The following is a 23,477-nucleotide window of genomic DNA, read 5'->3' on the forward strand; positions in this document are numbered from 1 at the left end:
AAGGATATTTTGATTCATTTTTTTCATGTTGATGTGGACTTAGTTTCGTTATTTTCGTTTGGATCTCAAAAGAATCCTAAATTTACAATTACTTTTCTTGAAAACCGTCCAGTTTTGTATATGTTATAATTTATTTTTTCAGCAAAAATAATGTAATGAAAAGATGAATTTGTAAAAGTTATTTGCATGATCCTAATAACTTTAAATATTTGCCATTATTTTCTTTCTGCAAATTTCGATTAGAATCGGCGATATAAATCTGGAAAATAAGGCAATAGCTTTGAAGATGATTCATTCTAATGTTTCTTTCATAAACGGCAGTTAATTATGTTGTCTCTAATTGATAGCAGGCATGCAGGAGTCGGGGGGCAATCGATAGCGGGCAGTTTGAGCCATCAAAGTTCATGAAATGGGGATAGGAAATGTATGCTTAGATTTAATGAGTAGTATTTTCCGATTAAACCAAACTGCATTATTTATTGAGAGAGTTCAAGAAATGGCTCGGTCATTACGGGTCTTGACTATGATTTAGAATGATGTAGATTTAATACCGTAAAGTTTATCGTACACCGAGTTGGCCTGGATATAAATACATTATTCACCAATCGCGGGGATAATAGTAAAGACCCGGTTTATTAAAATCTTATGGGGTTTCAGTAAATCTAATAATCAATTTCATGCGTCGGTTTGCATGTGGCTCGACCTCCCCACATGTGCTTTGTGTGACTATAGATGTCGGTAAATATTTGAGGGTGCAATCTGGCACGACGCTAATGGTTTTCAAATATATTGATTTTTGCTGGTTAAGTGTCTTGAAATGGGCTAAAAAGCTAAATATAAATCCTGGATTATTAATTACGTCGTTACGTACAGGGGGCGAAAATAAAGTAAACAAAGAAAGAGCACCTAGTAATTTATATGAAAAAGAAAAAAAAAATGAAAGGAGGTGGATAACATAGGGCATTGTCTTTTGTCTAGAACAGAATGACTGAACACCTTTTCTAGTAAAATATTTAAGTTTTTAAAAGTAAATTTAACAGCGGGAGTTCATAGTACACACTGCTGTAATCTGAAAAAAAAAAGATTAAAAAAAGACACAATTTAGAACGTTACATTAAAAAACAATCTAATTAATCTACTTCTTTGATATCGCAAGAAAATTTACTAAAACTTTAATCTATACAATTTTTTCTAAACAGAAAGGTAAATAAGCTAGGGTAGTAGAATTTACGCGAATGACGCTGTATAACCCATATTTTTTTTTGAGATAAGTTGTGAATCACCGTATACCGTAGCGCCTAAAGTATGGAATAAATTCAGTAAAAACGAAACAAATTTTTTTTGGGAAAAATCTTCGAACAGGTCGATTTTTAATTTAAAAAATACATATTTTAGCATAAAAGGCGATTTTCAACCGTCATTTGTTTTCGAGTAATGACGTTATCGACATTTTTTTTAAATAGCAACCCCCTATTTTTTTTCTTGATTCTGAAAGATCGTTTCATTGTCGATCCGACAGTATTAAAATTTTGCCATCTTACATAGGAAAGTTTTTGAGTAAATGGCGATTGAATGTAAGAAAACGTAAATTTTATTCATTAAAAAAATAACAATTCCTATGTCAAGCAAATACAATTCATTAAGTTTTCTACCTAAATTAAGTGTTCGAATTGCCACCCACCGACTTCTTGACAATACGCAAGTCTGTGTAGAAACTCTTCTTGCACATTATGAATTATGTATTTCTGGGGTAACTCTGTGTTTTTCATCTATAATACAATTTTGGAGTTCTTCTAAATTATGTGGTCTATTAACGTACACTTTGGACTTTAAGTAGCCCCCTAAGAAAAGTCCAGGGGTGTAAGATCTGGGGAACTCGCGGGCCAGTCTCGGCCCCGTGTGCCGATCCATCTCCTAGGAAAACAATTGTTCAGAAAATCTCGAATATATGGTGTCATCAGGAATATCAGGGTCATCATCGTTAGGAAAAATTACTGCAAGCGCTGGAACAAGGTCATTTTGTAAAAACTCTAAATATCTTTCTCCTGTAAGGGTTCCTTCAAAGAAGAAAGGCCCTACTATTCTATTGTCAATTATTCCAGTCCACACATTTCATTTCTGTGGGTGTTAGGTATGTGTCTCTGCCATCAAAAGAGGATTTTCCCGACTCCAATACCTGCAAGTTTGAAGGTTCACTATACCATTGAGACAAAACGTGGCCTCGTCTGAAAAAAGTATTTGCCGGTGTAAATCTCTATTTACTTGACATAAATCCATCATAATTTCACAAAAGTGTAAGCGGCGGTCGGGATCGTTCTCATTAAGTTCCTGCACAAGTTGAATTTTGTAGGAATGATATTTTTCGTAGCACTGTGGTCTGACTAATTTCATTGTTTAATGCAACCAATCGTGAAGTATTATGAGGATTATCTACCATACTTATCAAAATGTTCTCTTTGTGATCTTCACTAACGCTTGGACGTCCAGATTTTGGAATATCTACAACATTGCCAGTTTCTCAAAATTTAGATTCTATCTTACTTACTGTTGATTGGCTGATACGGCGATCTGGATATTTCTCATCAAATAAATCGCAAACTTCCTGCTGCGTTCTAGTCTTATCCCCGCATCCGATAAAAATTAAAATTTCAATTCTTTGTGAGCCATAATACTTTAAATTCAACAATAATTTTTATATCGCTTACAATACTTAGAAAGTCGGTATGACAGTGACACTAAGTAAAGATTTACACCTACGTGATCCATAAAAAACTTCAGGCATTTTGAAAAACTATTTGATAACGTTTTTGCTTTATTTTAATTGATTTGGGTTTTCTAACATTCAATCGTCATTTACTCGAAAACTTTCCTATGTAAGATGGCAACATATTGATACTGTTTGATCGACAATGACACGATCTTTCAGAATCAAGAAAAAAAATAAGGGGTTGCTATTTAAAAAAAAAAAATGAAAATAAAGAAATTCGATGACTTCACTACTCGAAAACAAATGACGGTTGAAAATCGCCTTTTATGCTAAAATATGAATTTTTCAAATTAAAAATCGACCTGTTCGAGGATTTTTCCAAAAAAGACTTTGTTTCGTTTTTATTGAATTTATTCCATACTTTAGGCGCGTACGGTATAATCATCTGTATAATAGGAAGAGAATACATTAAAATAAAAACAATAGACCAGTGGTGAAGTTTAAAATTTTTCTAGGAGTCCTCCAAGGTTCAGTCCTTGGGCCATTATTCTTTTAAGTTTATTTATCAAATTATGTCAACTACATTGGTTGTATTAAATATAAGTAACAATCTGTATAAACAAACAAGGGTGTGCAGCATATTAAAACAGGTTTTTTGTATTGGATCGCAGCGAGTGAGTAACATTTAAATTAATTAAAAACGCAATATGTCACTTTTTAATTGACTGTTTGGATAATCCTGAAAGTATGACATACTTAAGTGTCATGGACTCCACTTGGTGTACGGATGTTGATTTTCGAAAATTCGGAAGCGTACTATCTGACTTTCATTTGAACCAATTTATTTTACTTTGTACTTTTGCAGAGCGATTTGCTTAGACAATATTAATATAGAAACATTCTACTCGTTGTATAGAATTTAGAAGTATTAGATAAGTGGAAACAGGTTTTTTCCTCAGGTACATTTTAATATTCCCTGTCGTTGATGACGAGCATTGTCCTCATATGCAACAAATACACTGTTTTTAAGAGTAATTTAAAATATATATATTAAATCGGAAGTGCAGCATTTATACAGGAAATAAGAAAACATCCATACATGATAGAACAAAACATTGAACCAATATTGGAAAAAAGTTAATTGTAGTTTTGTTGCGAAAATTATTTAGATATCATAAAAAAGGTAAAATAAAAACTATTCACTATTCTTTAATTGTATTGTATCTATTTTGTACTGGACGTCAATTTTCGAAGCATTTAATAACTCCTCTGTTAATTTAAGCATTCTCCAAGCCATAAACATTTAAATAACTTTATTTAGTAATTAAAAATCCAGGTGTGTATGGTGCTTGAATATCAGGTTATACACGCGCTTTCTTGCAATTATTGTTTTGACATTTAATGTATTTTTAATAAGCGCTGTGATGGAATCACGCGGTTCATTTGTTTTGAAGAATCTGTTGTAGATGAACGACACTGAACTGTGATGCATAGATGTACAGGTTGTTCAAAAACCAGAGGTGCATTGAAAATGTAAAAAAAGCATTAATGAAAATTTGGTGTCAACGAAACAATTTTATTTCATAAAAACAGACAGTATCCTTCAAGAAAAAACAATAATTTCATGAATAAATGAAAAAAATTGTCTTGTCAAAGTTTAGGTTAACATCTTATCACACGTCGTGGTGTCTTACAGTGCCAGGATATGGGCACACTGTAATGCAACGTAGCCAAGTTGTGTAGATTGTCGAAGTTATACCTTTTAATTTAAATGATAATATTTAGAAAACCATTAAATTTAGGACCTATGTCGTATAATACTTTGTTGTTTGGTCTGGTTCAATCTTTTACATGTTAAGATATTGACACTGAATTTCCTTACACCCCGTAGAGATATTAGGCATTAGATATGCGACATCCAACTTCTAGTTAAAGAAAACGTCTTGTATACCCATTAACTTCTACAACGCTGTGACATGTACAAATTAATTATATGCAAATTTGCTCGACAACAGACATATTGTTTATGATCATGTTTAAGGCAATTTCCATGGGTAATGAGTGTAAATGCGAAATTAATTTAATTTGCAGCTACATAATGATGCAATTTCGAGGCTTTTAAATTTGACGTACTAGTCGTGTGTAATAATAAAGTTTGGTCACATTATCTGATTACTGTCATTATTTAATTTCGTATGAATGTATATGCACTCATCGAGTAGAATTGCCCGAAGCTAGGAAAATGAAAGACTATTTTTCCACACATACGATGCGCAATTGATTTTTCAGAATAATATTAGAATAGTTCCTCGAGTAATTTTAAAAGAAAAAACTTTTATGTACCCGTGCTATAAAACTACTGTTTTTCAGTATACAGAGTTGGAAAAACATCTAATCTTAAAGATCGTTAAATTTGATGTAAGTTTTGTAATATAAAGTTTTTCCAATATTTACTTGTTTTCGAGACATGTAGACTTCAATATGCAATGTATGATGTAACAGGAAAATATATCATTTTATTTAAATCACACTGAGACAAAATATTCTTTTAAAATATTGTTATAATGGCTTTATTCACACCACATACTAACTAACAAACAATAAATTATAAAAAAATAAATGATCAACTACAGAAAAAAAAATTTTACCACTCCATCTATACGGAAATATTTGAACTAACAATTCTAACTGCAATTTGAAGCTATTCGAGGGACCCAGTTTCAGAAACTAAAATATTTTTTTTTCATTTCGGAGATATTGGCAGCGGGACTGTTAAATGGCACACCCTGTATAAGTCAATAAATCAATGGTGGAAGTATTGGCAGAAAATACGAGAAAAATAAGACGAAAATCGTTACCATAGGACCATCTTCTGAGAAGATCTAGCCAATTTTCGAGGGCGCCTTTAAAAAAAAAAAAATCGAATATGGAAAAATAATTAATATAAAAAAATAACGGACACATTGGTGTAATGCTTACTTAATTATACTTATTGATACTAGAATTTTGTCATGTTAAAACAATAACTAGAGAATTAGAAACGAACTCCGGATTCGGATTCAGCGACCCCAAAATCCTATAGATATGTAGTTTTACTTTGTTGACAATTGATTCTCTACGTTTGACCTTGAACTGACACCCCAGACCTGATCGAGTCAAACGGACACCGGATTCGAATTTGGCGACCTCAAAAACATATAGATACCTTGATCTTGTCTTTCGGACCTCCCACTTTTTTTTGTGGGGGTGTGTTATTTTAGAGATTTAGAACCGAATTTGAAACGTTCAAGTCAAAAACCTCGCGCGCAACCGAGAGCGACGTTCACGCGCATGCGCGGGTCCGGTGCTCTTTCTCCTTCGTGCAGGCTGTTCATTAACGTTAACCTTTACTGCTGTTAGCGCGTTTACTACATGAACTATCAATGTAAGACTTTCCGAAAATAAAAGTTTAATCATTTCTTTAATTGTCACTAAAATCCCTATCCGATACGTCTAATAACCGTAAAAATAAGTTCTATTTAATGCAAAAAGAGTGAATTCCCGAGCGACTTTTGCCTGACCCTGGGACAATTTGTTTATAACGGTGTTTTGCACGTCCTACTTTGTTCATTGTAAAGGGCAACTTAATTTCAACTTTTTTAAACAATTTGTTGCAAGAAAACGAACGAAATTAATTAACAAATAAATGAGGCAACAATTTCACGGTCACTCGAATCGGCGTTTGGTACACATGTTGGTCTTTAGATTGACCGTCTTTTCCATAAATTTCATCAATATCCATGGCTTTTTGCAATAATAACACAACCACGCACAAAAAAAGTTGTCTTTACTTTTCATGCGACATATATTATCCGGAGTATTTTTGCCTCCTGATCCTGAATCCGGTGTCAGAATTGAGCTATCACATCACAGGAATTTCCTAACCTCAAAAAACAGATCAAAAATAGCAAAAATTGACAAAAATGTGCTAGGAAAAATACAATTCTATATTCAAATGTTCATTTATATGGTTAAGACCCCGCCGAAGGCGAATCCGCGGTCAGAATTGATGGTTCTTTTTCTAACCTAAAAAAACGGGTCAATTAAAGTCATATATCACGAATTTTCAAAAAATAACATTCGCGCCAAATTTGGTATAAGGGAGTTTTCAGGGTCACTGATCAAGGATTCGAAGTCAATTTTGCAAATTTCAAGATGGCGGATCCAAGATGGCCGACCAAATTTTCAAAAAATAACACAATCGTGCCAAATTTGGTATACGGGGGTTTTCGGGGTCACTGATCAGATTTATAAAAATACTACGGATAACATATATGTCGCATGAAAAGTACAGACAACTTTTTTTTTGTGTGGCTGTGTAAGGCGCAATTTTCAAAAACTGATATTTCCGCTTTCGACCTTCATTTTACAGTGAAATATGACTTTGGATACCTGAAATTATAAGTAATTTACAACATAGAATAATAAATTTCCCGATAGGTCTCCTAGATTTTTGAGGGCAGTAAAAAAAACGAAAAAACACGTAAATTTGACACTTATTAGCAATTTGCCAACTTCACTTCTTTTGAGTTACTTTTTTGATAATATCATTCTACAAACCCTCCCCCGCCATAAAATGCAATAAATTGTCTATAGTCTGTTTAAAAATGAAAGAGAGTAATAAAAGCTTATTATGTATGCAAATCGTAAATAAATGTAGTAGGTACTGGTGGTTATTTTCAATATGTATTTTCCGTATAGATGAGGTGTACTTTTAAAAAAACTTTGTGTGACCGGGTTGTACTAAATTGTAGCAGGTAGCTAAAATTTAATCCCGGACAATCGGTCTTTGTCTATGCCGCTTCAATTTCTCGGTCCATTTCTCTTATAAGTAAACAATATAAAAACAGCATTTCAAAACATGAGGCTACTTTAAGCGTCATAACCGGGTTAAGAGAGTTTTTAGTAATTCAAATAAAATTATTCAATATTATTATCAAAATATTTATTTAAATTTAATGAATAGACTTTTATTCCACAGAAAAATATATGTATTTTGAAAATTCAAATTATGGTGAGTAAATGTAGTGTTGTATAAATGTACAATAAAGAAAATAAAAAAGTAGGTATACTAAAATACATCCTCTGAATATTCTGATGAATTATCTTCGTCTCCTAGATTGATAACGATAGGTTCCACAGTAACGTCAATTAAATTATCGAGTTCCCACATTTCTCCTCTTCTTTTTGTACATGATGTATACATCTTTGCCAGTTATCTGCAGTTATTCGTTTCAAGGAATTTTTTAACAAAATTTTCACGTCACTTAATTTAAACGTCGTATTATTTCGCGCTACATCTCCTTTTACCTGCGCCCAGACTAATTCGATTGGGTTAAGTTCACAGTGATAAGGTGGTAACCGTAGTACCGTTATTTGGCGATTTGTTGCCATTTCATCGATAACATATTTTTTCTGATCTTTATTAAGATTGACAAGTGTCAAAAGTTCCTTTTTCACCATATTTGTTTCAAAAGAAATGTTTTTTCCGGATAACCATTGAATTATATCGGCTTTCCTCCAAGCAGTCGTAGGCGTCCGCTCGGTCTGCCGGGAATGGTAACTGGCATTATCCATGACAATTACAGACCCCGGAGGAATAAGATCCAACATCTGTGTAAAATACTCTTCGAAAACATCTGCGTTCATGTCTTCGTGATAGTCACCTGTATTTTTAGATCCAAATAAAAGTAAACCGGCATCTACAAAACCACTGGTACTACCTATATGTGTCACTATTAATCTTCGCCCTTTACCTGAAGGTGCCTTGAACCCTGTTGAAAGTCCATCCAAAAACGTTTGTCGAAAACTTTTTACATTTTTATCTTGCCATACTTTTGTTACAGTATATCCCTCGTTGACCCAAGTTTCGTCTAGATAATAAATATTCCTCCCTTCGTCACGGAATTTTCTAATTGATCTTAAGTAGGATCTTCGCCAACAAATAATTTCATCTTTATCGATAAGAACTGACTTCCTGTTCTGCTTTTCCCAGCAAAAATTCAACTCTCGTAACACGGCCCATAATTTGCTTCTACTGATTTTTGGCAAATCGTTGTCCTCTGAAAGTTCACTTAAAATTTTGTTTAGCGTTGGTATTTCTCTTTTAAAATAAAATGAGTGTACTTTTCTGCGAATGACATTTTTGAAGAAATCATCTATAACGACTTTTGACCTCCCTGTAGATGATTTTGGGGGATCTTGTGCTGATATCATTCTTTGTCCTTCGCAATATAGTCTTTATATCTCGTGAAGTGATATGTCGAATGTGTCAAGTATCTTTGCAAAGCTCGCTGACTAGGGGGAGTTAAATTTCCAATGAAATATAAATTTTGTGGGCAGCAGCCTGTCATTTGAGTCGCGCACGGACAATTTGTCAAGAAAGGAAGAAGGTGGCTGCTCCGGGGGCATTAAATTTTCAGTAATGATGTCGTGACAGCGGCGGTACGCATTTGCCGAGGCAGAAAACAAATAAGTATTCAGTAATTAGGCAACAATTAAATCGACGACGGCCAACCTCAAGAATCGCATCGCGGGCCTGAATTATTTGTCAGGCGCAATTAAAAACCCCGGCACTGTTTCCGTTTCATCACGAAGCATCTTTAATTCACAACGATTCTTTTCCCGACGTGTAATTATCTTGAAAAAAATACGTAAAAAACAATTATTTTTATTAATAGTTGATTAGGAGCGGAACGATAGGCAGCGGGTATTTATTAAATATAGATTTGGAATAAGTGCTTTCATTTGGATTTTGTTTTTTATTTTGCCGCGAAACCATGGGTTTTGTGGCGGTATCTAACCATAAAATCGATGCTGCCATTGCCGTAATTATAGAGACGTGGACTCTATAATGGCCACTCTACAATTAACTTGCTTTTATTTACCTTTTATATTATGTGGTTTCGTATAATTATCGTAATTGAAATAAAAGTTCGATAATTTATTGTCAATATTGTCAACGAAAATATGCGCGCCGGGATCATTACCGCGGCACTTTGTCAGCATTCATCAAACTACAAACACACGAGAGTACTTCCAAATTACAATTATTTATTAGGTTCAGAATACACGGTACCCCCAATCGCATCTTAAATTGTTTGAAGCTTTCTGCGTTAGCATTAATTATGCCGCATAATTTGTGAATATATATTCTTTATTATTTTTTTATAGTTACTTTATTGCTACTGTATTTGATAGAACCTTGCAATAAATACATAGTTAAATTAAAGACATTCGAACAAAAATCATATTCATTTTAACTTTACACTGTGTTATATCTAGAAATCGGAAATGTTAGGGCCGCTGCAATGTGAAACAGGGTTGGCTGTAGGCCAATAAATTTGTTTTTGCTTATGGAACACCCTGTGTATTTTCTCATATTCAGATAAACCTTTCTCTTACGAATATAGTGCAGTAAGGTTTGATGGGTCTATCTCAAATAACAAGCGAGATATTGTGAGAAATTTATTTCAAAGAATTAATATCACTTTTCATAAAAGAATTGTACTTGGAAACGAAACAAATGCAAATAATTAACGAAATTTAACGTAAATTTTCAAATTGTCCTCCACCAACAATTTGCACACACAAACACACATTTGTAAACACTTTGCACACTACTCTCGATAAATTCTGGGCTGATTCTTTCCGTTTCAGCACGAATTCTCAGTTGTAAGTCTGCTAAATTGTTTGGTCTATTATTGAAGTAAGCCCTAGATTTTATATAACCCCATAGAAATAAATCCAGAGGAGTTAAGTCGGGGGAACGCGCGGGACACTCAAGAGATCCTCTCCGCCCTATCCATCTTTCAGGAAATGTATCATCAAGATATTGCCGAACCTCTAAGCCAAAGTGAGGTGGGGCTCCATCTTGTTGAAACCAAATATTTTCATGGGGCATATCGCTGTCTGCAGCGTTGGGAAAAAGAACTGCTACAGCCGGCTCAAAACTCATAACTCAAAAAAACGCAGAAAATCTAAATATTTAGCAGCAGTGAGGTATCTTAAAAAAAGTAAGGATCTAAAAATCGTCTCCTATGATTCCCACTCATACATTCAATTTGCCTTTACGCTGACTATGGAATTCTTGCGCCCAATGGGGATTGTCATTTGACCAATATCTACAATTATGGCGATGTACCTTGTCAGAAAAAATTATGTTGCTTAGAAAGTTTGGATTTTCATCACACCGTAATACTAATTGTTCACAAAAGTGCAACCGGCAGTTTCGGTCATCATCATTTTATTGAATGAAATACTTAATGTTATTATTAAATTACCAGCTTATTGATAGAAAGTGTCAATTTATTAATATGATAAATAACAATTTATTTGTTACGACATCCGCCTGCTTTATTTCTACAAATTTTCGCAATTACCCCTTTAGTGAACGATGATGCATCTAATTTTTTTACTAGAAAACTATCGGTTTTATCGAAAAATTACAAGAGGTAAAAAAAGTTGCGCAATAAATCAGTCTTCATATAAAAAAGTTCTAATAAAATATTACAATGGGATTGACTGTTTCACTCCTTTATAAAATACGCCAATGATCGAACAAATATTGAAAAGTTGTATCTTTATTAGTAGGATGCTCATACCAAGTTTCGTGTCTAGCATTCCTCAAGTTAAAGAAAAAAAAATTAAAATCTGAATTTCAATCCCCTCATTTAAGAGGGTATATCGCTTCAGGTGTGCAACTTTCGTATGAGGTATTTTTACTTCAATCCTCTTATTTTTGGCTCTACATTCACTGGTACCATTTTTGCAACTTCATTTAAAAGCACTAAACTATGTGTTAAAAAATATGTGATAAAATGTTTTAAAAATAAAAAAATATTATTTTTATAGAAATTATGTTAATAATTTTCTAATATGCTGAAAATAGCATTAACTTCATGAACGTAGTACAATTGTGATTAAAACTAGTTAAATTAAATAACCATTCGCTACTTACCGTAAATTGCTTTTCTCCCATGGGCCCTATAGTGGGGGCTTTGGTTTGCAGGTCCCTATCCTGGTCCCATTTCCATCGACTCTCTATTGTTTTTACCGGACTGATAATTGTAGAACCGACGCTTGAATCCGGTTTTTCCACCGACTTCATCTCTTGTTCGCACAAACTACCCGGGGACCATATGCTGTGTGTCCTTGACCTCCCTTTCAAGGACAAATTCAGCGGCGCATCCTCGTCTGGAAGAAAATTTAAATAGTTCAGAAATTTGATTGGTTAAGTCGCTAGATATATACAGGGTGTATCTACTACAACCTGTGTGTGGTCTGGAGAGGTGTGGGTTGGTTCAACTGTTTTATAGGCCAGTTTTTCAACTATTTGAGATTACAAGGAAAAGCTACTTTGTAGAAAATTATTATATCATTGTTGGTTTCCATGTAAGAAATACAATGTGTCACAATAATTGTAATCATTTATATAAGATTAAATTAATATTAAATGATTTTCTAAAGTGGTGAAAGTACGAAAAAGCAGACAAAACCATGTAAATTTTTCGAAAAATTATGCGAAAAAGAAATAGTAGTGGTAGTAAATGAAGATGTTCTATTAGCTTCTTTAACTGAACAATTAAACACGGTTATCAAATGTATGGAGTCTGTATTCAATGTTCAATGTTCAAGTATTCAAGTCCTGTATTTATTGTTCAATATTCATGTTAATACCCATGAAGAACACTGATATTAGCAAATTTCCGAAATTAATACTTTTTCTAATGAAAAAATCTGTGGACAAAAAGTCCAGAGTTTTCAGTATGCAAAAGTAGGTATACTAATTTTTAACAGAAGCCTGGAATGATTATCTTGTTATGAAGGAATTTTATACAATTTTTATGGGTTGCATTCAAAATTTTGGCAATTTGTAAGTTATGACTGTAAATGGTCAAAATTATTAGATATACAGGGTGTCCCGTTTATGTTTAAAAAAAGACGCCCTGTTTTCGAGATACAGTGTGTTGAAGTTGTTACTTTCCAAATGGTTTTCCTTAATTTTCTTTATTTAATTATCTTTATCTTTTAATTGTCTTAATTATCTTTTTATTGGCGGTGGAAGGATCAAGTAGTCGTTGGAAAATAAATGAATATTCGTTGTTTAAAGTGCATAGATGTCTCAAAATACTTGTCATTACTCAATATGAACGTCAAACGTATAACTTTTGTGTTTTCTCATTCAGAAAAAGTTGATATGTTACTAATTTACGGCGAGTGACAAAAAAATTCAAGTAAAGCTGTAGAGTTATATCCAAAGCGCTTCATTTCTACCTTTATAAAATTGGAGGTGACCTTGCGACGAAATGAAGAGACATTTTCTGTACGGAAGAATCAAATAATTCACCGAAGGGCAAGAAACAATATTAATACAACTAGACTGTTACAGTATATCGAACAAAATCCACGAAATTCTATACGGCAGGTTAGCCGGAAATTGTTTCTGGAAAAAATATAATTGATGACGTCATTAGTCGTTTTTCTCAAATCCCAAAGATAATACTTTCGAATGAAATTGGAGCTGACCTCATCCCATTTAACACTACTTGTCCCAAATTTTATTTAAATTTTTTGTATCCTCACAGTACAGTAGACCCAAATGATGAAATTGAAGAATAGTTTTCCAAAATTCCATCATAAAAAGAAGATTGGATTTGTCTTTAAATTGAAGCTGTTAAGCTTCAAAAAAATATGTTTTAGACAACAATTAAACGATTCAATTGTACTATAAAATAGTTTTCGTTCAATTTCTTATATTTGTAACAGAATGCGCTGGCAATCGCAAGTTAATTTCAAGACACCCTTTTAATGCGAAATCACAAAATCCGACAACACTGCTACTCTCAAAACTTAGCTCTATGGTCCCAAAATGCAAAGTGACGGTTTATGGCACACGTGTAAAATTCCGGCGACCTTCCGCAGGACAGTGAAGTAATCAGGATCGATATCAGCGTATTTAGTTCAGCCTTACAAATCGTTGCTTTTCCATCCTATCAGCAAACAGCGACCAATTAAAATTTTAATGATGATAACTGTGTCGGCCGCTCGCGATTTATGTTAAGGTTATAATTGTGGGTAAGTGGTAAATATTTTTAAACCACGATTATTAGCAACAAGGCTCAGTCGACTGTAGATTAGGAAACCAATTACTTTGATAAACATTAACAACTTTCTAAGTACACCTGAAATATGCGTAATGTCCTGTAGAAATATGATACCTATAAATATATGCTAGTAAGGCTATTATTACTGAAAAAAAAAGTTATTGATTTCACTTACGGGTATAGTTATTATGATAATTTTTGACGCAAGCTGTCGTATCGCTAATTATGTGAGCGTATATTTGAATTATTGAGGTAATGAACGCTTCCGAAGAAGGACCGATAAAAAATTTACTTTCTAATACACCCCATTTAGCATTTCGTAACGTGACACTTCACCTTTTGTTGGGGAAAGTTGGAGCAAATTGCTTTTAACGAGACGATTGAAAAAGTTTAGTAAGTTTCAAGGGGTTCAAGATTTTCTGGTTTTAAAAATAATAACTACTACCTTACTTTGTATTTTCTTACCTATTTTTGCTTTTTCCGGGGCGCAGCCTTTGTCCACGACTGTAACCCGGTCAGGACTGAGCGATTCCGGGCGATGTGCAGGGGAGTAGGGCAAGAAGAGTCCGGGAATCGGGTGCCATATGTACGGGGGGTAGGGTGAGGACACCAAAGGACTCAGTGAGTTGGCGTACATTAAAGCACTCATACCTGAAATAGACAGATACATTTTAGAATACAGAATTTGCAAGTAAAATTAGTAAAAAAAATAAATTGTTACGATACACATCCTGATGTGCATATCGGTTGAGTATTGGTGAGAGATAACCTACATAACATATGTCATAGGTATTTTTAAATGTCATTGCTGTCTACTACTTTATGTAGGCAACAGTATACTAACGTGACGTGAATGTGAAAAGCATTCTGAGACAGCGGCTCACGCATGTCTCGGTTGATCCGCTTGACATGCCATTGAATTGCGATGCTTTCTGACAGCTTTAATGATCATGTGAGTTGTAATCATTTAGTAAATATCTACGTATGGAAACCAAGTGTTGATTAAATAATAAAATTTATTGTTCTTTAACTTTCTATTTCAGTCGAAATAATAATTAATTTATGTTTATTTGTTATACAGGGTGTCCACAAATTTTACCGACAACGTTTAACTGCATATTCACGACGATAAATAAAGTTAAATTAAAAATTATTGGTTTTTGACTTACAATCCTTCAAAGTTGTCAAAAATAAAAGTCATTTTACTTCATAACCATTTTACCGACCGCGTTAAAATTTGAGGTATTTTTTTGGACTATTATGGCATATTATGTGCTAAATTTTATCGCAATCACGATTGGAAAAAGGGTTATGAAGTTATTAATTAAATTAGTGTTATTTTTGACAAATTTGAAGGCCTGTAACTCAAAAACCAAAAAGTTTTTATTTAACTTTTTTGTCATAGATCGTATTTATTTATCCTCGTGAATATGCAGTCAAACGTTGTCGGTGGAATTTTCCCTGTATGAAAAAGTTTTTAAGCTATGCTAAAGAAATTTAAAAAAAATGCTATGCAATCTCATTTGAAATGCAACTTTTTTTTTAATTTCGAATATATTTACAGGGACAATGATTTACTTGAACATTCATTATCGTTTTGACTAAGAACTATTTAAGCTAAATTGACACGGTGGTTTAAGAAAATATTAAAAGCCCTTTTAATCATATAAGCATATAATAGGGTTTGAAATATAATTAAATTTTTCGAGAGTAAGCGCATTTGGTGAAAATTGCGCTTACTCTCGTCACATTATATGAAAAGTTACAATTTACAGACAATGATGAGTATGATACTAAGGTGGTATTTACATAAAAGTCACTCAAAATTGAATTCCTTTTTTTCTTATTTTGGTAGATAAACATGTATTAAATGTGGTACTGAAACGGTTGTTTCATAATTAACTTTATATGTGAGGTAAAGTATATTTGGCATCTACTTTATGGCTGTAATTTTAGGTTTTTATTCGATTTTCTAGAATTTATCGTCATTGTGAAATAAATACAGGGTGTTAAAAAAAGAGTGTAAAATATTTAAGGAGATAATAGTATGAACCAAAATAAGCAGAAAAGTCACAATAAACATGGGTCTGCAAAGTAACGGTTGCGGAGATATGGAATGTTTTATGTTTTTTAGCCCCTTTTTTATTTTGTAAAAACGTTGTGTTGGTTGATGTTTAGTGAAATAAACAGTACGTATTTGACAGTTGTTCTCAGTGCACAAGTTTTCTTTCGCTATGGCTGGTTACTCTAACGCAGAATTAACAGACATGCATTTCATGTATGGTCGTGGTAATGGGAACGCCACCGAAGCGCGACGTCTTTATGTTGACGCTTATCCAAATCGCCAGATTCCTTCACAACGCATGTTTGGAAGAATTCACCAAAGATTGCGTGATACCGGTTCCTTGAGCAAACAGTGCCATTTATCCGGAAGACCAAGGTCGGTATCCACTCCTAGAGCAGAAGAAGAAATTCTAGCACTGGTAGAGCAGAATCCAGGTACGAGTGTGCGGAGAATATCAGCCGAGGTAGGAATTAGTGGTCCTCTTGTTTGGAGAATCCTTCACGAGCAACTGCTTTATCCATACCATGTGCAACGAGTACAGGCCTTAAATCCAATAAATGATCATCAAGCACGTTTGGTTTTTTGCCGCTGGTTTCTACGTCATGATGCTGAAGACCCTCGTTTTCTTGCAAACATTCTTTTTACTGATGAGGCCGGGTTCACAAGAAATGGAGTGTTTAATTTTCACAATACGCATATTTGGGCCGACGAAAATCCTCATGCTCTAATAGAATCTGGACATCAGGCACGTTTTTCATTAAACATTTGGATGGGTATTGTAGGTGACAGGTTTCTAGGTCCTGTTGTTTTACCAAACCGATTAACAGGCGCTGCTTACCTCAACTTTCTGCAGAACACACTGTATGAGTTTTTGGAAGACATTCCTTTGAATCAGAGGCAACAAATGTGGTTCCAGCATGATGGTGCTCCAGCTCATTTTTCCATGGCCGTTAGAGAGCATTTACACCAAACTTTTCCACATAGATGGGTAGGAAGGGCCGGACCTGTTTTATGGCCTCCAAGATCGCCTGATCTGAACCCTCTAGATTTCTTTGTTTGGGGATATTTGAAGACATTAGTGTATGGTACTCCTGTAAATAGCCTGGAAGAGCTGCAGCTACGGATTAATCAAAAGTGTCAAGAAATCCAAACCAAGGAGGGTGTTTTCGAAAGAGTTCGAATATCGTTGAGACGAAGATGTCGTGCCTGCTTGGAAATGGACGGAGGGCACTTTGAACATCTTCTGTAACTTTGTTTTTTGTTTGTTAAAAGCTTCCTTTGTCGGTTTATTCCTAATAAAATAAAATGTTTGAAAAACGAATAGTGGTCCATATCTCCGCAACCGTTACTTTGCGGACCCATGTTTATTAAGACATTTCTGCTTATTTTGATTCATACTATTACCTTCTGAAATATTTTACACTCTTTTTTTAACACCCTGTTTAAATGGTATAACTGACGGTAGATAGCTGTATTAACAATTGATTTAAGTGACTGTAGATGGCGATATTTTTCTGTAGGCATCTCTATGGTTTCTATTCACGTGCGTAAACACGAAGTTTATGTGTACAGCAAACAAATGTGTAATTAAACGTATTTTTCTCGAAACAACGTTTACTGAACTTTTTTTAAGGTCTAGATCTTGAACCCAATAATTTAATACTAACAAAACAGGGAAAACAATTATTTTTTATATTCTTTTTAACACCTGTAAGATAAAAAAATTAAAAAGTCAAGACTAAAATTCGTATGCCTGACGCTTTTTTCTTCTATTCCAGTTTTTTTTATTTTATTAGTATATCCTCCAACTACGGACACATATTTAAGAAAAATTTTTTGATTTTTGATTTCAGATAAAATTTACAACTATCCAAAGTGGATATTTTGAAGGTGATAACCGCGCACGACATAACTGTCCACCGTGACAGTATTTTGTACCAACAAAAATTAGTTTTTCTCTTAAATACTTAATAAATATTTAGCAAAAAATATCCAGCATTGTCCTGCAAATCCTGCAAATTGTCTCATTTTTTATTAAGTTGATGTAAATACACCCTTAAGTAAAAATTTTAATTTTCCTGATAAAGTGTGATCTAAATATTCTAGGAACCTCACCATAAATGACTATTATTATATCTAGAAAAAAAAAACTATTAAAGGGGAATATAACTGACTCACCATTAACTGTTAAATAATTTTTACTCCTTTGTAAATCCTTGGGGTAGACTAGAGAGAAGGCGCTGTGCCTGGACGCTGGGGAGCGAGGCGATGAAGGACTTACGCTCCTTGAGGACACTCCTGCGACGGGGCTGCTCGCAGGACTGCAGGGAGATCGAGGGGGGGTCTCTCCAGGCACGTTGGTGTACTGGGACAGCATGGCCAACCGAGGCATCCTGGAAAGATAGAAAAAAATAGGTTAAGAGGATAATAAAGTCTCAGTATTTTAATAATATTTGATGGTTCGCAGGCTGTTAACACGGTCGATAGCCGCACGGTTTAAGGCGTCAGTACTTAAATCGATGTGTCGATCTGCCCGGGTTTCAAATCCCGCGGCCGGTAGACCGTAGATTAGCTATGCTTGTACGGAGGATTGGCACCCTCTGTGCAGGTATGGTAGGGCGGAAGAATGTTGGCTTGGGTTAATGTGAAAGATTGACACCGGTTGGCATTTGACCACCCCCCTAATTAATAAGGTTTTCCAGGTTTCCCTCATTCCTGCACTGAATGGTGGTTAGGGCCTACCAACATAAGTCGTTCCTGAGCGCAAATGCGGCCTGCGTAATAATAATATGCCGCCTCCTCTCCCGCACAAGTCTCCGACTTCTGGGCTAATTCTCGTAGTTAGAATGAGGAGTAGGGATATTATTATTTTTATTATTATTATTATTAATCATCAAAAAAATTGAGAAAACAGTATGGGTATTTAGTTTAGTATTGGTTAGTTTATTGGTTAGTCCTAGATAATACATTTTTAATAGGTATAATTTCAGACCAACTGCGAAAAAATATCAGATATCACAATAAACTTGGAATGGAATGAACGAGAATCCTTTCTATAATATCCAATCAGTAAGGATACTGCTGAAAAACCTTGACATGAGATTAACAGATTAAGTCCTGATAGTATTACAGAACTCAGAGTTATCCCATTACTGAATGAAATCGTTAAAATTTTTCTTTTGCTAAACTAATTTATAGACACAAAATCTAAAGTAGTTTGTCTCAATACGGACAGACTTAAGAAAAAAAATTAGTGAGGCACAATTTGTATTTGTTTGTAATACAATTTTCTCAAGTAGGAAAAAAGTGTTTTGTAAAAATTACTATATTTTTTCGTGGTCCTCCATGTTATGTAAAAAACTGTAATCAGAAACTGAAAAACAGAAAAAAATGTAACCAAAACAGATTTAATCAAAAAAAAAGTATTTTCATATAAATTCACATAAAAATACATTTATTACAGTAAAATTTAATAAAAATTGTTCTATTGAATTCTATAATTTATATCATCTTCTATTAGTAGTAGAAAGTAGTACACACGAGTATTTACTAAAACGTATTTTACCACAATGTTGTTTTTAATGAAAATTCTTTACAGAAAATATTTTTAAAAAATTTTATTTTACCGCGACATGCAGTTACACTTTTGGATTTTACCGTCTTTATTGTATTAGATTAGTTAGCTTTAGTTTTATCTCGTATGCGGTTGTGAATAATTGTATAAAAAAATTGCAATACAGGAATTTGGTAGGTGGCTGTGGTAGCTTTACTTTATTTTAAAGGCATTAAACCTAATTAAAGTAAATAAAAAAAATCTTTAAAAATCCTGTTAAATGAAGTCAAATAAATGAAGTCAAATAGCTTGTCTGTGGTATTTTACACACACTTTTTTTTTTGTATTGAGGAATACTTACTCTTTTTATAAATATTTTTGAATTTGTATGATTTAGCTTAATACCGCTAAAAAAATAAAGTGGAACGAGTGCAATAATAAACCGTAAACAGTAATAAACCCCTTTAAGGGCATATAACTTCCTAAGGATGCGTTTTAGGGCACATGTTAATAGGAACTTTTTGGCTTATTTTAATGAGTTATAAACGCAGCAGAAGTTTGGAACCCTATTTTAGCAACACCCTGTATAGGTACTCTTTAAATAAATTCTTCACGTAAACTCGTATTTGGTGCCCTTGTACCTAAATCAGAGTAAATGTCCTCATTACTGATTGTGAGTGAGTTTAAATGTATATTAATTTCGAATCGATGGAGCCCTCAAGATGGCACCACTTACATACTGCTTCTGTAATCTTGATCACAGTTGATAGGGGCCTGTTAGATGCTCCAGAAAAGCGTGATCACCAGGACAACAGGCCTTAGCCGGTGGAAGCAGGTCTCAGCTGGCGGATCTCAGCCAGGACAGGAGGAGGCCCCGCGAAGTGAATTAATTTCGACACGTATGTCCTAATTAATCATTAATGAGTGATTTATTTTTGCACTCAATATTTAGTTAATTAAAAACCAAGTCTGAGTAAAAAATGATTCAATAATAGTTAAATTTAAATCATATTAGAGAAAAAGTCAACTCAAAATTGGTTTCATATGTATACTCAAAATGGAGTCAAAAGTCACTCAATTGATAGTTAGCAGTAACTTGGATTTGAGTAAAACTCACTCATTTTTGATGCAACAGATTCATTCAGTTGTACTCATAGTCATTGAGTGTAAAAATTTCACTACTCAAAAATATTACAAAAAATCGAAAGTATTTTTTTGACTTTAACGTCTTGTAGAATGAAAAAGAGCAATATTCGAGTGAGACATACTCACTACAATTGTCATATTTTGCCGTCAGCAGTCTTTCCTTAAGGTGCGTACCATTATTAATGAATCACCCTGTATATATCGCATTAAAATTTAATTTGACATTTTAAATACAATTTGGTGGTAATAATGTGAGACAAAAATCGTAATTAATCGTATTTTCTATATAAATTATTGTCACCAGAGTCACAATCGTGTACATTTTAATATTATCTCTTTCCGAGTAAATATGCTTAGTACTGCTGATAAATTAATTAAATACTTTATTCAAAAAATAATTTCTTGTATGAAACTATTTATTTCTTCGATTTTTTTAAATATGTCAATCGTTAATCTGGACCTTTCTTCAAATCAACGCAAACAAACTCATTCAAACGATCGTTTCCCGACAGCGAAAATCGTTGGAACGCATCCAATGAAATTAGAGATAAGAGCAATAAAATAAATCAATTCCGTTGGGGCAAATGGACATCGGCGGTGTAGTTAATGCTGTTTAGTTGAACGTGGCTGCGATCACGCGACGATGATTTCGTCTATTGATCACCGAGATTGTCGCAGTAATTGCTCTACTATATCGCCGGCGACAGGGGAGGAGAAGCCCCAGGGGCGCTGCCCCAAATGCCGCTTTGGTGTAGAACCAGAAGGGGTTACTGCTGATCCTTAAAATGGCCGACGAGTTACTTTATAAGGAAAAAAACTTTGTTAGGGATAAATTGCAGCACTTTGCAAAAGGGACAGTTATAGTATATTCGCATTTTTTTAACAACACAAAAAGTGGTCTGTTCTTTTTATCAAACTCAGTTATTGATGCCTTTTCGTACTCCCTGAATACAAATTTGAAGTTAGATTGGCGCCAGCGCCTACTATTTTCGAGAAAATGACCCCCAAATTATCAATAAATGGGTTAAATGCGAAGAACTGTACCGTCATGGCAGAGACTAACCCCTATATTGAATTCCATAACCTTACCCCTATATTTACGAACTTGTTGAATCTGGAGTCAGCTTGGCATCAGTATCCACCATTTTCGAAAAAAAACGCCCTCTCAATTAACAAAAGTGTCAGGGTGTTTTCCTTTTTTAATTAACTCTTTCGATTGTTGTGAACTCTTTTCTGTTCAAAAGATCTACGTATTCGGTTTCTCTTTTTCTTGTTAATTCCAACCGTACATTCTCTTTGCAACATACGTTTCTCTTTTTTCTTCCAATTCCTTTCAATCTTGGTGAAATCGTTCACCTTACTCTTTGCTATAATCACCTGAGTTTTAGGTTCATTGAACAACCCTGAGATTCTCAATCATTTCCATGATTAGAGTTTTATAATTTTGATTGCCCGAAGTTTTCTTTTTCTGTAACATTTTTGAAACGCATTGTCATGCAGCCCTGTCAGTTTTTTTCATTTTCAATACAAAATCTTCACCACACAACATTTTACGAACTTGAGGTTGAGGAATGTACCTTCTTTCAATTTAGCATTGCTGATATCAGGAAATTTTTTCTCCCAAATCCCGTAACATTTACCTTTGTCCAAAGCTATAACGAATTGTATCATTAGCTTTATGTGTAATGGAGGAAGCAACACCTTAGATGGATTTAACAAAAGCGCTTAAGTGACTTTAAAAGATTCTGAAGTCAGATCTACTACATAGCTTTCTTTCAGTTTTGATAAGCGTGCTATTGGAACTGAAGAAGCATACTCATCACCATAATGTAACAGAACTGCATTCAAGATTCGTTTTAAGAAGTCCATAAATAACCTTGACGCATTGTCTTTATAAACGTTGTGTTTTAACTAATTTATTAGGTTTTTAGCGTCGCAATAATATACTAACTTATCCTCATCATTTGAAGAAAACTTTGACGTGATCGATGCGTAGAAGCTTTGGTTCCTTCAGATTGAAAATATTTCATTTTCACTTCTCTAGTTATATATTCAGCTCTATCTTTTGGTAAACCTATATTGCGAATAATTTAACTCACTCTGATTAAACATTTGCAGATGTTTTGTTTCCATCCCAAGGAATACAATCACTGTCCATTTCACTGTAATCATCACGCTCTCCGTATTCCTTCTCGTCTTCCACTTCAGAAAGTTTTCTTCGTTTTCAGATTAATTTTCCATATTCCCTCGTGGCACAGTGTCATCTACTTACATAAACTCTACTTATGCGGAAGAAGTCGTTTCCATTGTATGAATCGTACATATTTGAGGATTTTGAGAGTATTTTCTTGAGAACGATGGATGCTGGCGCTAAACTGACTTCAGGCATATTATACCTGCCACATGTCACACCGAAACTATTAAATATTATTAAAGGCTGTCTCGATTTATATGTATATATGCAGCTAATTATCATATTAGCAGGATATGCACATAGAGTGTTGTTTAGGGATATGAACTATAGGAAAAAGTTATTAGGACGATCCAAATCCGTCAGCTTGCATTAACACAGAAGGGTACCTATGTTTACCTATTACCTATTTTTAAAGCTGAAGACAAAAATGAGTTTTAGTGCATTGAAACTGAAGTTTTTTTTTTGCTTTTATTAAAACCTTATTTTACCAAGCAAAAGTTTTGTGACATTTTACAGTAGAATAGAAATTTGTAATGAAGATGATCGGAATCAGAACAAATAAGTTACGCTGCTACTAAGTCAGCGTTTCATTTATTAGTAAATTTTTTTCGATCTCAAATATTAAAAAGAAAATAATTTAATTAGAAGATTCTGTTTTTTTTGTTGTT

The 23,477-nt window shown here is 33.9% G+C and overlaps 1 protein-coding gene across 1 annotated transcript in view; it reads right to left on the reverse strand.

The window, feature by feature from the left end:
* Positions 1–23,477, reverse strand: part of LOC108909456 (fez family zinc finger protein 1-like) — a 61,680-nt gene that overhangs the window by 32,487 nt on the left and 5,716 nt on the right. The window contains exons 2-4 of the mRNA XM_018713797.1: positions 18,095–18,309; positions 14,317–14,502; positions 11,706–11,941 (exon numbers count right to left, since the gene is read on the reverse strand). Coding sequence (XP_018569313.1) covers positions 11,706–11,941; positions 14,317–14,502; positions 18,095–18,309 — 637 coding nt within the window. The remainder of the gene's footprint in view (positions 1–11,705; positions 11,942–14,316; positions 14,503–18,094; positions 18,310–23,477) is intronic.

The sequence above is a fragment of the Anoplophora glabripennis genome, unplaced genomic scaffold, assembly GCF_000390285.2.
Source record: "Anoplophora glabripennis isolate ALB-LARVAE unplaced genomic scaffold, Agla_2.0 scaffold383, whole genome shotgun sequence".
NCBI classification, from domain to species: Eukaryota; Metazoa; Arthropoda; class Insecta; order Coleoptera; family Cerambycidae; genus Anoplophora; species Anoplophora glabripennis.